Raw genomic sequence first — 15,198 nt, forward strand, 5'->3', positions numbered from 1 at the left:
TGTGCTTGCAAGCAAGCCAACGGCTAATTGCTTCCATTGATGCTAACTGCCTGCCTAAGTGTACAGTCCCAGAACTACAGTCTCACACCACATGTATAAATAGTGGTATAGTATCCACTGGCCTAAGCTATACACATTTGATACTAGCGCATGGCCGTGTGGCCATGCAAACATTTTATAGTTGCAGCTCTTCAGGACCTTCCTGGAGAACCAATAGGAGCTGCTGCAGGGCCTGGGCGTGTGGCCCCCGACCTCCAAAGAGGTCCCAGAAAAGCCTGCTCACCGCTGACCAGTGCTGGCTGCAAAAGCAGAGCCTGGAATGGCAGCAGTAACCCTTTGCACAGTATCAGGCTGAGCGAGACGCTGGAACCAACGTCTCTGCTGAGCAGGCTCCATTGTGGGTGATGTAGAATGGGAGACCGCAGGATATTCCCCCTGTGCAGCGGCGGGAACTCAACACCTAACACTTGGCATCAAGATCTTGGGAGAAGAGACCTCAGCGCTGAAAGCAATAGTATTGATGCCTCCCGAGGAAGCAAAATCGTGAAACGCGTGTTGGGGTCTGCTTTTCCACGTCCTGCATTCAGTTTGGTTCATTATGGGCATCTCTTCCCCTTCATTATGTCTGATATAACTCATTGCGTATCATTTATGGATTTATGTGTTAGTATAATCTGATCAGTATTGGCCTAATTCTATAATATGTGATCGTTGGATTTTGTTATTATTCTCCCTGCATTATTACTTTGACCCGTATGTTTAGCTGGATTATTTTATACCCTGGGTCTCTGTATGAATTTTTGAACAGAAACTTCCAACGGTCACCACCACATAACTTAGTGGTATATTCTATACTTGGCTATTTGCATTGGGATTATACTTGCGTATTTGTATTATTTCTTCTTTGACAACAACCTTACCGATTGTTTTGCGGACGTGGCACCTTGATGTCATTACACCCTGATTTTCTCTGCATTTAGTTGCTTTTATGGTAATATTATCGTTTTGTTTGAATTTCTTCAATAAAATTTCTATATATGTTTCCAAGAATTGCTCAAAGGCCCACTCTTTCCGTTTGGTTTAATGCTGAAAGCAATAGGTAGCTCAAAAAAAGCAGCAAAAATGCAGGTATCAGATTTTGCTGCGTTTTTGGTGCCAAAACCTGAAGAAGTTGAATGAGACTATTTTTAATGCACTAAACTTTATCAGCATACACAAGAGACAAGTGTACACTGACAAAAACACAGTAAAAACGTGATAAAACCTGAGCAAAACTTGCTATTTTTCTGCCAAGAAAGCAGAAAAAACTTATCAGAACTTCACCGTGCGAACATAGCCTAAGTCTGCAATTGGTGCTATCTCTCAGAAAAAAATACTGGTTAAAATAACACCACTAATTTTTTTTTTAACAATTGACTGAAGAAATATGAAAGATGGAATAGTGTAGAAATGCACTTCCGCTGAATAGTGCCATAGCCCACTTTTTTTTTTTCTCATTTTATTGATGCATATAAAGCTTCAATAAAATGATTCACTAAGATTCATATCCTGGAATGTGTCTTCTTATTGCCAGTAAATGTTATGCCTCTTTACTAGATTATTTTTTAACACCATGCAAGTGTCAAACATTGTGTATTTTTTATGATCAGGACAACAAAATTTATTTTTTCACGGTCACAAAAGGGATGTTCGTCATTGAGGGTTATGCCAATTTTGGTATATAACTTTGATTTATAACAAGGTAATAAAGAACCACCACTATATATTGAAATTATTACCACACTCTTAGCCCTACCTCGAACTTACAGCCACCTTGAATGATTGAGCCCTCGTAAGACCTACTGTAAACGTAATTATATTTTTTTGTTACTAATGCAAAACTTCAATCCTGGTGTGTACAAGAAAGTTTCTAACTTATGGATCACTCTATTTGTTTTACACAAAAATGTTTTAATGTTTTATTTTTTGTGTAGATCAAAAAATGGAAATGCAAATTTGTCTGCGAGTTACATTGATACTATTCTGTGTATTCCATTTGGGCCTTGCTTTAAGATCAAGTAAGTAAAATATGATTTTTAAAAAATATATATATATTAGGTAAAGTTTTTGTTACATTATGCAAAAGTTATCTGACTTAAAAAATGTTAACTAACAAAAGAGTATACTTTTATAATTTAAATCCGGCACTATAGTATTATATTTTATAGCAACATTTATATAGTTTTATTTTTTATTTTTCCAAAGGAAAAATTATTTTATTTTGTATTTTTCACTTTATGTAAAAAAAGTAAATAAAAATGCCTAAATACCAAGAAATTTCATTAAAAAAATCGAGACAATAATTTATGTATAGTAATATGTTTTTTTTTTTTTTTTAATCGCTAAGAAAAAAGTAGTAATTTTACCTTCATGGATAGAACCATAGATGACTGAGAAATATATATGTCCCTAATACATTTCATAAGAAACTTTTTTTGTAACTTTGTGGCATTCGCCATTTTATTAACTGTTATTGTTGTTATATAGATACTACAGTTAAAGTCACTACTGATGTTAAAAGTTGTGCCACGCCAACAGGTAAGACAAAGTCACCTGTTACTGTAATTTTTTGCTAATTTACAAAATCTGAGCCAAAGTAATGTATATAGAAATATACCATGTGTTTTAACAATTGATATCCCTAAAGAACATAAACAGAAAGTTGAAGATTTTTTGCTGGCATAAAAGCAGATCCCTTTCATTTAGATGCATTTCCTGATGATAACATGCTGTTGGGACCTCCATCTTTGACCAGTTATGATCAATGGGGAAACCTGACAGCAAAAGTTCAATTTTCCTGCAGTGTCCTAAAGAATTATACAGCTCTGGCAAAAATTAAGAGACCACTGCAAAATGATCAGTTTGTCTGATTTTTCTCTTTATAGGTATATTTTTGAGTAAAATGTAAATTGTTCTTTGATTCTATAAACTTCTGACAACATGTCTCCGAATTTACAAGCAATAAATTTTGTATTTATTTTCTGAAAAAGAGAAATGGTCAAAATTTCAAAAAAATGCATTGCTTGCAGACCTCAAATAATGCAAAGAAAACAAGTTCATAATCATTTAGAAACAACAGTACTATTGTGTTAACTCAGGAAGAGTTCAGAAATCAATATTTTGTGGAATAACCATGATTTTTAATCACAGCTTTCATGCGTCTTGGCATGCTTTCCACCAGTCTTTCACACTGTTTCTGGCACAAAAATGTAAGCAGTTCTTCTTTGTTTGATGGCTTGTGACTATCCATCATCCTCTTGATTACATTCCATAGGTATTCAGTGGGGTTCAGGTCTGGAGATTGGGCTGCCCATGACAGGGTTTTGATGTGGTAGTCTCTTAATTTTTGCCAGAGCTGTATGTGCCGATTCAGTTCAGTTGCCTGTCTATGTAATGGATATCAGTTTATGTGAAAATGATGCTTGTAATGGCACTGACACCAGGGTTGCTAACTTGATTTATTTTTTTCTGGACTGCTTATGAGAAAATTGACAGCCAACGTTTTTTATGGACATATTAGAAAATCATAATAAATTATTAGCATTTTGTGGCTGGTTGATAACTACACTCCCTGACAGAAGTTATGTCGCTTATCCATGTTATGTAAATAAAAGCTTATAACCTGACGTTAAATTCATCCATTGGTTGTATAAATTATTCTTTTGAAAGCTGAAACCCTCCAAAATGTGGTTTAGGTTAAGAAAATAGATTGGCATCAATGCAGAAATATTGATCAGTTAATGGACACAGAATGGACAGATTTTGGAAAGACAAGATTTTGTTGCCTGGTCATATAATGCACCTAATCCTAGTTTACATCCTCACCTGTGCTCAGTAAATGATCAGTTAATTAGTTTGTGTGTATAAAAAGAAACCCAGCACCCAAGACCTTCACTTGAACTGCAACTTGAGCTCTGACAACATGCCAAAAATCCACCCTGCGACCAAAGCCTGGATTATCAAGAGGCTGAAGACCAGATCCACTGCAGAGGTGGCTGGCACCTTTATTGTGTCTCAGCATCAAGTACAAAGAATTAAAAAAAAATTTGAAGAGACTGGAAATGTGTTTGACAAGCCCAGGTCTGGCAGACCCCGCAAGATAACTGCTCAGGAAGAACGCTTGTTGGTTAGAAAATCCAAAGCAAGCCCCTCTTCCACTGCAGCAGAGCTCCAACGGGCCTGGTCACCTCAAGTCCCTGCGTCAACTAGAACAGTTTGTAGGATTCTGTCTCGAAATGGCCTCCATGGTCGAATCAGTGCCCAGAAGCCAGCACTAAGCAAAAGGCAAATAAAAAACCGTGTGGCATTTGCAAAGTCCCACAGCTTGCTAAACAGATGGACGCTGGAAAAGTGGCAGAAGGTGGATTTCTCTGATGAATCTTCAGTAGAATTACACCACAGCCGCCGCAAATAGTGCAGGAGGCCTACTGGAGCCTGTATAGATCCAAAATACACCCAGAAAACAGTTAAATTTGGCGGTGGAAAGATCATGGTCTGGGGTTACATTTAGTATGGGGTGTGCAAAACATTTGCAAGGTGGAAGGCAATATCAATAGCCTAAAATATCAAGAAATATTAGCTACTTCTTCTATTCCAAATCATAAAAGAGGTCAAAGTCTGCAGCAGGATGGTGCTCCATCTCATACATCCATCTCTACAATGAAGTTCCTCCAGGCAAAAAAGATCAAGGTGCTCAAGGACTGGCCAGCCCAGTCACCAGACATGAACATCATTGAGCATGTTTGGGGTAGGATGAAAGAGGAAGCTTGGAAGACAAAACCAAAGAATCTAGATGATCTCTGGGAGGCATGTAAGACTGCATTCTTTGCTATTCCTGATTACTTCATTAATAAATTGTGTGATTCATTGTTGAACCGCATAGATGCAGTCCTTCAAGCTCATGGAAGTCACACAAAATATTAAATATGACTCTAATAGCACCACAACTTGATTCTCCAATGTTATGCAACATATATTGGTATTTTAAGTTAATTATTTGTTTGAATATCACATTACTTTCTGTGGGCGACAAAACTTTTGTCTTGCCAAAATCTGACCATTCTGTGTCCATTAACTGATCAATATTTCGGCATTGATGCCAATTTATTATCTTAACCTAAACTACATTTTGGAGGGTTTCAGCTTTCAAAAGAATAATTTATACAACCAATGGATGAATTGAATGTCAGGTTATAAGCTTTTATTTACATAACATGGATAAGCGACATAACTTCTGTCAGGGAGTGTATGACTGTCACTTATTCAATGAATCCTTCTAATTGCACCCAATCTACTATTTCAAATATTAGGTCGGGTAACGGTATCATCACAGGCATCATTTTTTTTGTTCCATTAGTAAACAAGGACTAACAATTTTCTGGAGAGGGAATGTACTTTTAAGACACTGAGCAAGAAGACACCACCCTCAGAGGGAACTTGTTACCAGTTTTATACTCTATAAACCATATCCATCACCTTTAAAAGCATGTAAATGGTGTTCCTATATCCCCTTTTTACCATCATAAAGTCTCTTTGTTATCCACACAGTGCATGTAATAATATGCCGGTGTAAAATCAGAGATCAGCAGTGCAAAGTCATGTATTGTCCAGGTGCAGACTTCACTTCGACGTCACCAGGTCCTTTGCTATTCAACAGGGTAGAGTGGGGAGCGCTTGCGCAGGTCTCTGCCACCACTGTTTAGGCATGGGACTTCGAGCACTGTGAGGATGAAGGAGGAGTCATCATCCACTTCCATCAATGTAGAAGAGGCAGTATTTGAAAGGACCGGGGTGCTGCTGAGCATGATGTGGATGGATCGGATGACACATGCAAAGTGGAACATGAATTAAACAATTTTTCAGGGGTATGCAGGGGCACATATGAGGGCATAAATGGGTTGTAGGAAACCTATTTACCTGCTTTTAAAGGTGATGGGCATGGCTTGTAAGGGCAGTGTCAGGTTCCTTTTAAATCGTGTCACAAGTTCTTTGACACATATAAGGATGAGCATCTGCATGATTGCCTATTTTACTTGTTTTTCTCTATTTGCCAAATATGAAAGTATTCTAAAGCCTTCAATTTCCCTGAAACGATGTGTGTGACACTCTGTGCTCTCCTAGCACTTTACTTAACACTTTTCAAACTCTTTAACTACCGGTACTTTGGGAATGGACGATTTTTCATTTCTTCGGTTTTGTTTTCCCTTGCCTTTTTAAATGAGCCATAACCTTTTTTTAATTTTTCCATTAATATTGCTATTTGATGGTTTGTTTTGACAAGTTGCAGTTTTGACACAATTAGTTAGGAGGCAGCGGGCACCACCGAAATAGTAGAGCTGCAGTTTTGTATTATATCATTGATAAGTTCCTTGCACATTGCAGATGCTGCAGTCACTTTATATAATACCACAACAGCTGCAGCTCTCGAATATATTCTAAGGGGTGATCAAGAAATCTAGATGACATTCTGTATTCCGAATTTAACATTCTATTGTTTTCTCCAGAATCACCCTCCCTGACTTACCTGGTGGACACCACAGGGTCGATGTATGATGATTTCATAGAGTTGAAGGCTGTAAATAGTTGGCTCCTGGACCGCGTGACTGCTAAATTTCCTTGTGGTGTTCGTCAATATACCATGGTGGAGTTCAATGATCCAAGTATGTTACCATGTCTTTCATTGGGTATACAATGTATTACTGGATTTAGATTTATGTTTTAAATCAAATGTTATCTGGTTATTGTCAGTAGTGAAACATATAGGGCCTACTTGAAAATATCACAATCAAAACAAGAGAGGATAATCCAGCAATGGTGCAAAATACCAATGTTCAATAATAAATTAAATGCAACATTCCATAAAATAGAATTTTATAAAGGATATTTAAAAGTAAATAAAAGACAGAAAACCAAAACCATAAGCAGAAGAAGAAGAAGAAGAAGAAGATCAAAACAAGAAAGGAAAACATGAAGGGAAAATAAAAGATAAGTGGGAGGCATAGCATGGGGCCTTTTATTTGGTGCAATTTTATTCCTTTTTTTAAACCAAGGGTATTCTGGGGGCATATCTTTAGGCTGAATTGCAAAATTACCGGGTGAGGCGTACCTCCATAATAAGGACAACAAAATATTTGCAGTACATATCAATGCCCACATTTTAGGAAACACATGGCAGATTTTTAAAACATAAATAATAATAATAATCGGGGTAGCAGCATGAGTAAAGAGTAGCAACTTATCAATTTTGATGGGTCCTGTTTAAGGAAGCACATTCATGATCTGAATGGCTGCCATGGGTATTTGGCACAGGTTACTCACATATCAATCCTAAATATTCATGTTTTTTTTAAATCCCAACAGAATCCTCCTTTGGTCCTCTCCTTGTTTGTATTGCTCTGCACTTGCCTACTTTTTCATGTGTGTGCAATAACATGGTGGTGTTGTGTGTTTCTTGGAGGTCGTGGTGTCATCCCAGTAGTTTAGTGGTTACTTCTATCTATGATTTGTGTTTGCTTCTTGCTGATTAACCCTCGGTCAAGATTCTGCTATTTAATTTGCTGGATCCCTGTTCCACACTGCTAGTTAATAAGCTCAACTTGACCTGGTGATATCCCCTTTGTTTTCTCCTGTGGTGCTATTTTGATCATTCTGTTTTGTGACCTTGACTTCTATATTGACCACCCACTTATTTTCCAATTCTGTCCTCGTCTGAACCTCTCAGTAGATATACCATGTGATTCCCCTTTATTGCCACCAATTGGTTCCACTGACCAGCAGTCTACTCCATAGCCCCAACCCAGGGGCCCCTTGTGTAAGTCCCGATTACTTTTCAGAAGTTAAAAGGATGAAAACCAAGGCAATCTGCCATAGGGAGTGGCTAATGCTAACCCTTTTCATGGAAACCCTATCAAGACCTGTCAGGATACCACCAACAGTACCCTTGTTATATATCAATAGTTCATACTGGTGCCTAGATTGATATGGTTTTATTGGTTTGTTTTTACAACCCAAAACATTGCTGTTAACAATGTGATCACAATGGTGTTATGTGTGACTTGGAAGTTTTTCCTGTCAACCACCAGATACTTTTACACTAAGTATAGCAGGCCATATCATTATTTATTTCAACTTGTGCTTCTTTAGGTCCTGTCCTTAAATATATGGAAATTGTAAGAAGCACCAATATATTGGCAAGGAGGAAATCTAAAGGGTTAAACTGTGGCAATAACCAAAGCAAAAGGGTAAAATCATGGCAAACCAGCTACAAACGCCATCTCTAATAACATATTGGAAAGTAATGCATGTATAGCCAGTGTTGAGCAAATGTAAAACTGAAATTATAACAATTTTAGAACAATACGTTTTTACATGACATTCCACTTTCAGATGAGTGAGATATGATTTGTGCAAGATCAAAAAGGATTAATGCTCTCAATGATATTATGTTTTTATCTTATTGATGTCACAGCTGTTGGGCCTGTTAGGAAAACGAACTCGAAGAATGAATTTGGTTATTTCTTCAACAATCTGGAAGCAACCGGAGGTGGTGACTGTCCAGAGCTGGCAATGCAGGGACTTAAACTGGCATTGGAAAACTCCCCACCCAATTCTTTTATCCTGGTGCTAACAGACGCATCTGCTGTAGATTACTGGGATATGATCCTAATAAACCGTATCTATTCACTAATAGCATCCTCAAGATCTCAGGTACAATAATAATATTGTATTTAATTGTCGATACGATAATATTAGATTTGTACTATCTGTATAGGTTGCATTTCTTCCCTGTATAAGTAGAAGTGTATTAGATGCAGTGACGTTAAAGAAGCCCTCCTCCACCAATCCAATTTTTTATCCTCGTAATATATTGCAATCATCACATTATATAGCACTGATTACTTACAATTGCTTATAACTCAAAGTGGGTGATTTGAACTTTTATATTGGTTGCATAGGTTGCAAAAGAAATAAGGTCCATCAAGTTCAACCTTTCTCCACCAATTGAACATTTTGTCACTAATATAACTATAACCAACAATGTTATGTGTTTTGTGGAAATCATCCAGTCCTTTTTTAAAACCTTTGTTATCAATGAGAGATCCAACAATCATAATGTAAAGCGCCATGGAATAAATGGCGCTATAATAATAAATAATAATAATAATAATAATGTGCTAAACCTGCAAATCATATTCCGTCTATTACACTAAAATGCCCAATGGGAATGAACAGAAACAGCACAATTTCAAAAGAAATCAATAAAAATAACTTTTATTAAATTAATATAGTAAAAAATAAACAAGATTTGAACAAAATCAGGTAACCTCAAGAAGTGAGAGACACATAACTGCCCCTTTAAACACACCTCATATGCAAAATGGTAGAGTACTGTATATACACCAAAACAAGAAACAGAGATCCCTAAAAAATAACTTTTAATAATATCATTAAAAAGACTATATTTATCCAAAATATTAATAAAACAGTATTAAATGTACCTAATGGACCCTAGAACGAACTACAATGAGTCCTGCCTGGCAGTGGAGGTTGCACCCTACTTTTCTGCGGTTGGCGCCCCCACTCCTCGACGGCTTACCCTTACAGGCCCTATTAAGGACCTATGATAGAAGAAAGGCTAAATAAGCCCTACTCACAACACCTAAACTAATCACCTGCCTACCAGTGGAGGTTGGCACCCTAATTTACTGCGGTAGGCGCCCCCACTCAACGGCGGCTAGCCCTAGGGTCCCTAATAATCCCTATAATTCAGGATAGACAAACAGATTTTGTCCCACAAACACCACCGATACCCGTAGAAGAGAAAAAAACAAAACAAGAAAAAATAATCCGAAAAGTAGATAAATAATGAATTAGATAATAACGAAAAATGACACTGTACTCTACTACTGTACCATAGAAGGCAAGCCAAAAATGTTGTGATGGAAGCACTGTATTCCCCTCCAGGTAATATGATACTGCCCAAATACGGGTATGCTGGGTGCAGCAATGTTAGTTGTCCACAAACAGAAACCCAGCACTTAAATGAAATCCACTCTTATGACATTACATAATATGTCAATGTTTAATGTGAAATAACATATAGTATGTGTCCATAAATATGGCCACATATGGCACAATGACCATGACAAAGAGTGGACAAAAAGACAACCTTCAGGGCAGCCCCTGGGATAACAATCACCACTAGGTAATAAAGTGGCGAACGCTTATCAGAGTATAACACATGAGGCTTGAAGGTGCACCTTCATCTTGTGTATTACTGCATTACCCCTGATGAACCCCCGCCATTCCCTATGGGGGGGAACCGCGTCGGGCATTGCTTGGGGACTATCTGACAGATGCTGGTTATGTCCATCTACATACTACCGCTCTGGACTTTGTGGCAGCAGCTGGGTTCAAACCATGAGAATACAGCAAATAGATGAGTACACTGGTGACATTTAAGCCTGATTGTATGTTTCTGCACTATTAGGACGATTGTGTCCTTAAAGCCTCATGTGTTATACTCTGATAAGCGTTCGCCACTTTATTACCTAGTGGTGATTGTTATCCCAGGGGCTGCCCTGAAGGTTGTCTTTTTGTCCACTCTGTGTCATGGTCATTGTGCCATATGTGGCCATATTTATGGACACATACTATATGTTATTTCACATTAAACATTGACATATTATGTAATGTCATAAGAGTGGATTTCATTTAAGTGCTGGGTTTCTGTTTGTGGACAACTAACATTGCTGCACCCAGCATACCCGTATTTGGGCAGTATCATATTACCTGGAGGGGAATACAGTGCTTCCATCACAACATTGTTGGCTTGCCCTCTATGGTACAGTAGAAGAGTACAGTGTCATTTTTCGTTATTATCTAATTCATTATTTATCTACTTTTTGGATTTTTTTTTCTTGTTTTGTTTTTTTCTCTTCTACGGGTATCGGTGGTGTTTGTGGGACAAAATCTGTTTGTCTATCCTGAATTATAGGGATTATTAGGGACCCTAGGGCTAGCCGCCGTTGAGTGGGGGCGCCTACCGCAGTAAATTAGGGTGCCAACCTCCACTGGTAGGCAGGTGATTAGTTTAGGTGTTGTGAGTAGGGCTTATTTAGCCTTTCTTCTATCATAGGTCCTTAATAGGGCCTGTAAGGGTAAGCCGTCGAGGAGTGGGGGCGCCAACCGCAGAAAAGTAGGGTGCAACCTCCACTGCCAGGCAGGACTCATTGTAGTTCGTTCTAGGGTCCATTAGGTACATTTAATACTGTTTTATTAATATTTTGGATAAATATAGTCTTTTTAATGATATTATTAAAAGTTATTTTTTAGGGATCTCTGTTTCTTGTTTTGGTGTACATACTTTTCTGAGGTTCCGCATTATTGTGATTGGGTTTTTTTAGAGTACTGTATATCCACCACTAATGGAGACAAGCAGTCTATTGTAAAACAATCACATTAGGGGGTAAATTATTTGAAACAAAGTCCGGAATGCAACAAGTATCTGAATCACATATGAAATGTTATAGCCTGGCAACATACATAGCTCATATCACAATTAAACTAGTGATGTCACTACTTCTTATTGACTAAGGCAATAAAACCCTCCGAAATAGTATGAATATAGATTAAATTTTTCCGGTTATACTTACTAGGTGTGTGGAGCCTGTGCCGTGCCCCTGTTCCCCAATGTGCGTTTCGTCTCCACTTCTTCAGGGGATGTCTCTCACTTTTTGAGGATACCTGATTTGGTTCAAATCTTGTTTATTTTTTACTCTTTGGTCTTTGGAAGGAATAAGTCATGTGCCGTCCTCTGTACTGGCCACACATATATTTATACATGTAAATGAGATCTCCTCTGAGGTGTCTTTTTTCTAAGCCAAACAAGCCCAATTTTTCAAACCTCCCATCATATGAGAGGCCTTCCATCCCTTGTAATAATCTAGTTGCCGCCCTTGAACTGCTTCTAACTTCTGAAAATCCTTTTTAAAATGTGGAGCCCAAAACTGGATCCCATATTTTTGACCTCATCAGTGATTTTTAAAGGAGTAACAATACTTTGGGATCACGGGATTTTATCCCTCTTTTATACATCCTAAAATCTTGTTTGCTTTTGCAAACAAGATTTTTCCTGTTCTGCAGTCCCGAGTATACACCCATTAAATGTAAATGCAGCAATAGGATTACTCCGTCCAAGGTGCATTACTCTACATTTATCAAATATTTAGAATTGAGAATCCTCAGTGGCTGAACTTGATACCTTTTAATGGCTAACTGAAAAGATGGTAACAAATTGCAAGCTTTCAAGACTACTCAGGTCTCTTCATCCAGCATCCCGCCTTATGAAGAGACCTGAATAGTCTCGAAAGCTTGCAATTTGTTACCATCTTTTCAGTTAGACATTAAAAGGTATCAACCACTGAGGACTCTCAATTCTAAATATTTTTCTATCTACTGGCTAACACGGTACCAAGATATTTATCTTTCCTGTATCTACATTTATCTACATTAAACCTCATTTGCCAAGTGTTTACCCATCCAGTCATCTTATCCAGATCATTTTGCAATATTGTAATGTCAAGGTCAGATTTTAATATCCTACATAGTCTGGAGTCGTCAACAAAGACTGACACTTTACTCTCAATCCCATGCACAAGGTCATTAATAAAAAGGTTAAAAAGAATGAGTCCTACCACAGATCCCTGCGGTCCCTACTGCTGACCATATCCCATTTAGAGAGCGTACCATTTATGATGACTCGTTTCCTGCCATTTAGCCAATTCCTTACCCATCTGCATATAGTTTCCCCCAGTCCTTCCATCTTTAGTTTCAGTATAAGGCTGCTATTTGGTACAATATAAAATGCCTTTGCAAATTATTTTATTCTCTGCACTATATCTCTGCAGTTGATCTCTATAATGCCCTGAAGAATTTTGCACACTACTGATGTCAAACTTAGTGGACAATAGTTACCTGGATCCACCTTCTTACCTTTCTTAAATATCGGTACCACACCGTCCTCTAATCCTGTTGCACCATCTCTGTTACAAGAGTGTCTAAGAATATGACTATGATTGTCACCCAGTCATGGCTTTAATCTAGCCAGGTTTCGTTAATGCCCACCACATTGTATTCTGTGACCGATATAAGAGTCTCCAGTTCACTAATTTTGTTTGCGAGACTTCTTGCATTTGCCAGCAGATATTTAATACTATTAGCACATTTGTTGCTCCTACTTAACTCCCTACTTTCCTTGCATATTCCAGCCCTCCCTAAATCCTCATTGACCCCTACTGCCTCACTTCCTTTGTCTACTCTATCTATTTCCTTATTAGGACAACTATCCTTCCTCCCCCAGATCCTAGTTTAAAAAATCATCCATCCATCTGACCATTTTTTCCCCCAAGCACTGTTGCACCCTCCCCATTGAGGTGCAGCCCGTCCCTACAGTAGAGCCCGTAGCCGACAGAGAAGTCGGCCTAGTTCTCCATCAACCCAAACCCTTCCTTCCTGCACCAATTTCTAAGTCACTTATTTATCTTCCTAAGATCCCACTGTCTTTCTAGTGATGCTCGTGGCACTGGCAGCATTTCTGAAAACACCACCTTGGACATCCTGGCCTTCAGCTTCTTTCCTAGCTCTCTGTAATAAATTATAAGTACCTTCTTCCTCCCTCTAACTCTTTCATTGGTACTGATGTGCGTATCATAGCTGGGTTTTTCCCAGCAGCCTGTCTATCCGATCCACAATATGTCGAACCCGAGCACCAGGCAGACAAACACACTGTTTGGCATTCACAATCTCGGTGGCAAATGACCCTATCTGCCTACCTAATTATAGAGTCCCCTACCACTAACATCTGTCTGGCCTTTTCTTCATTTTTATTTCCCTCCTTCCTACAGCAGTCATTTTCCTGGTTGCTAGGAGCAATGTCCTGCTGTAGTCCTGGACTTACATTCCTAATATCAGCCAAACACGCATATTTACTAGGTTGTGCCAGATCAGGGCTGAGCCCTCTGGCACTTTTCCCCCTACCCTTTTTGTAGCTATAAATTAAAAACCAAGAATAAAATGAGTTATATCAGTAAAATCACCACTGTTTAAAACAGGCAACAGGTATACTCTGAAATATGGCTATATATAAAAAAAAAGAAGGAGTACAAAACACCCATATAAAATGTCTCAAATATTTTACTAATTACTCGTATAAACTACCATATATACAATATTATTAAAAAAGCTTTTTATGTACAAAAATTATCACAGTGAAGGACACAAACAGAAAAGAAAGTTGAAATAACAATGTGGGTGTAACTAGGGTAGGTTGAGACCTATTGCCATCATAGCTATAACCCCATAAGCATCCAAAACATGAATAGTCCAAATCTAGTACATAGAAAAAAAGTCTCACCCAAATAGGTCCTTGTAAACGGTCAGACCACGCAGCCCCAATGCGCATTTCACGTGGGCTTCGTCAGGGGGCTGTGAGCAGATTTGTGTGTTAGTCCTTATATAGATACCCCACACAGCTGTTCCCAATGCGGACATAATAATCGGCGCATGTAGATGGAGTGCGCAGGACCGGATGTGACGTCACCCCCTGGCCTCCAATGCGATGCGTGAAGACAGGAGCCAAAACCATGGTAACCCCAGTCAACACACACCATAGTACGGACGCCGGAAGTGACACTCCCGCCCGTACACGTCATGGATATGCATACATATCCTGCACAGAACACCCGGCACCATCACAGTGCATACCCTCAGACATAGACACCAGAAGGACGCAACTCCAAAGTCCCCGCCGAGGCATGCCGGGAAGCCCAGCCGTCACCATGGTGACCTGAGCCCCGGCGCGTCCCAACAGGGAAACTGGAAGTCGCGCCCCAGCTGTCCATGCCCAGGACACACACGTTACCACATCAAAGCAATACTGGAAATAAGAGGAGCTGAAGCCAATGGACCAATACCACAAATATAATGGCTAAAGTGACATATAACTAATCTATATAAATAATTGTCTAAGGGGTACTTCCGTCTGTTTGTCTGTAACTTCCGTCTGTCTGTCTGTGGTGGAAATCCCGGGTCGCTGATTGGTTGCGGCCGTCCGTGACTAATCTCTTCCATGAATAGTGTCACCCCTGTCCACAGGCTGTG

General features: G+C 38.8%; 1 protein-coding gene across 1 annotated transcript in view; it reads left to right on the top strand.

The window, feature by feature from the left end:
- Nucleotides 1-1,780: 1,780 nt before the first annotated feature.
- Nucleotides 1,781-15,198, top strand: part of LOC138645087 (uromodulin-like) — a 68,580-nt gene continuing 55,162 nt past the window's right edge. Inside the window, exons 1-5 of the mRNA XM_069734134.1 lie at nucleotides 1,781-1,849; nucleotides 1,974-2,057; nucleotides 2,527-2,577; nucleotides 6,543-6,698; nucleotides 8,507-8,745. Coding sequence (XP_069590235.1) covers nucleotides 1,982-2,057; nucleotides 2,527-2,577; nucleotides 6,543-6,698; nucleotides 8,507-8,745 — 522 coding nt within the window. The 5' untranslated portion in view covers nucleotides 1,781-1,849; nucleotides 1,974-1,981. The remainder of the gene's footprint in view (nucleotides 1,850-1,973; nucleotides 2,058-2,526; nucleotides 2,578-6,542; nucleotides 6,699-8,506; nucleotides 8,746-15,198) is intronic.

The sequence above is a fragment of the Ranitomeya imitator genome, chromosome 7 (assembly GCF_032444005.1).
Source record: "Ranitomeya imitator isolate aRanImi1 chromosome 7, aRanImi1.pri, whole genome shotgun sequence".
Taxonomy (NCBI): domain Eukaryota; kingdom Metazoa; phylum Chordata; class Amphibia; order Anura; family Dendrobatidae; genus Ranitomeya; species Ranitomeya imitator.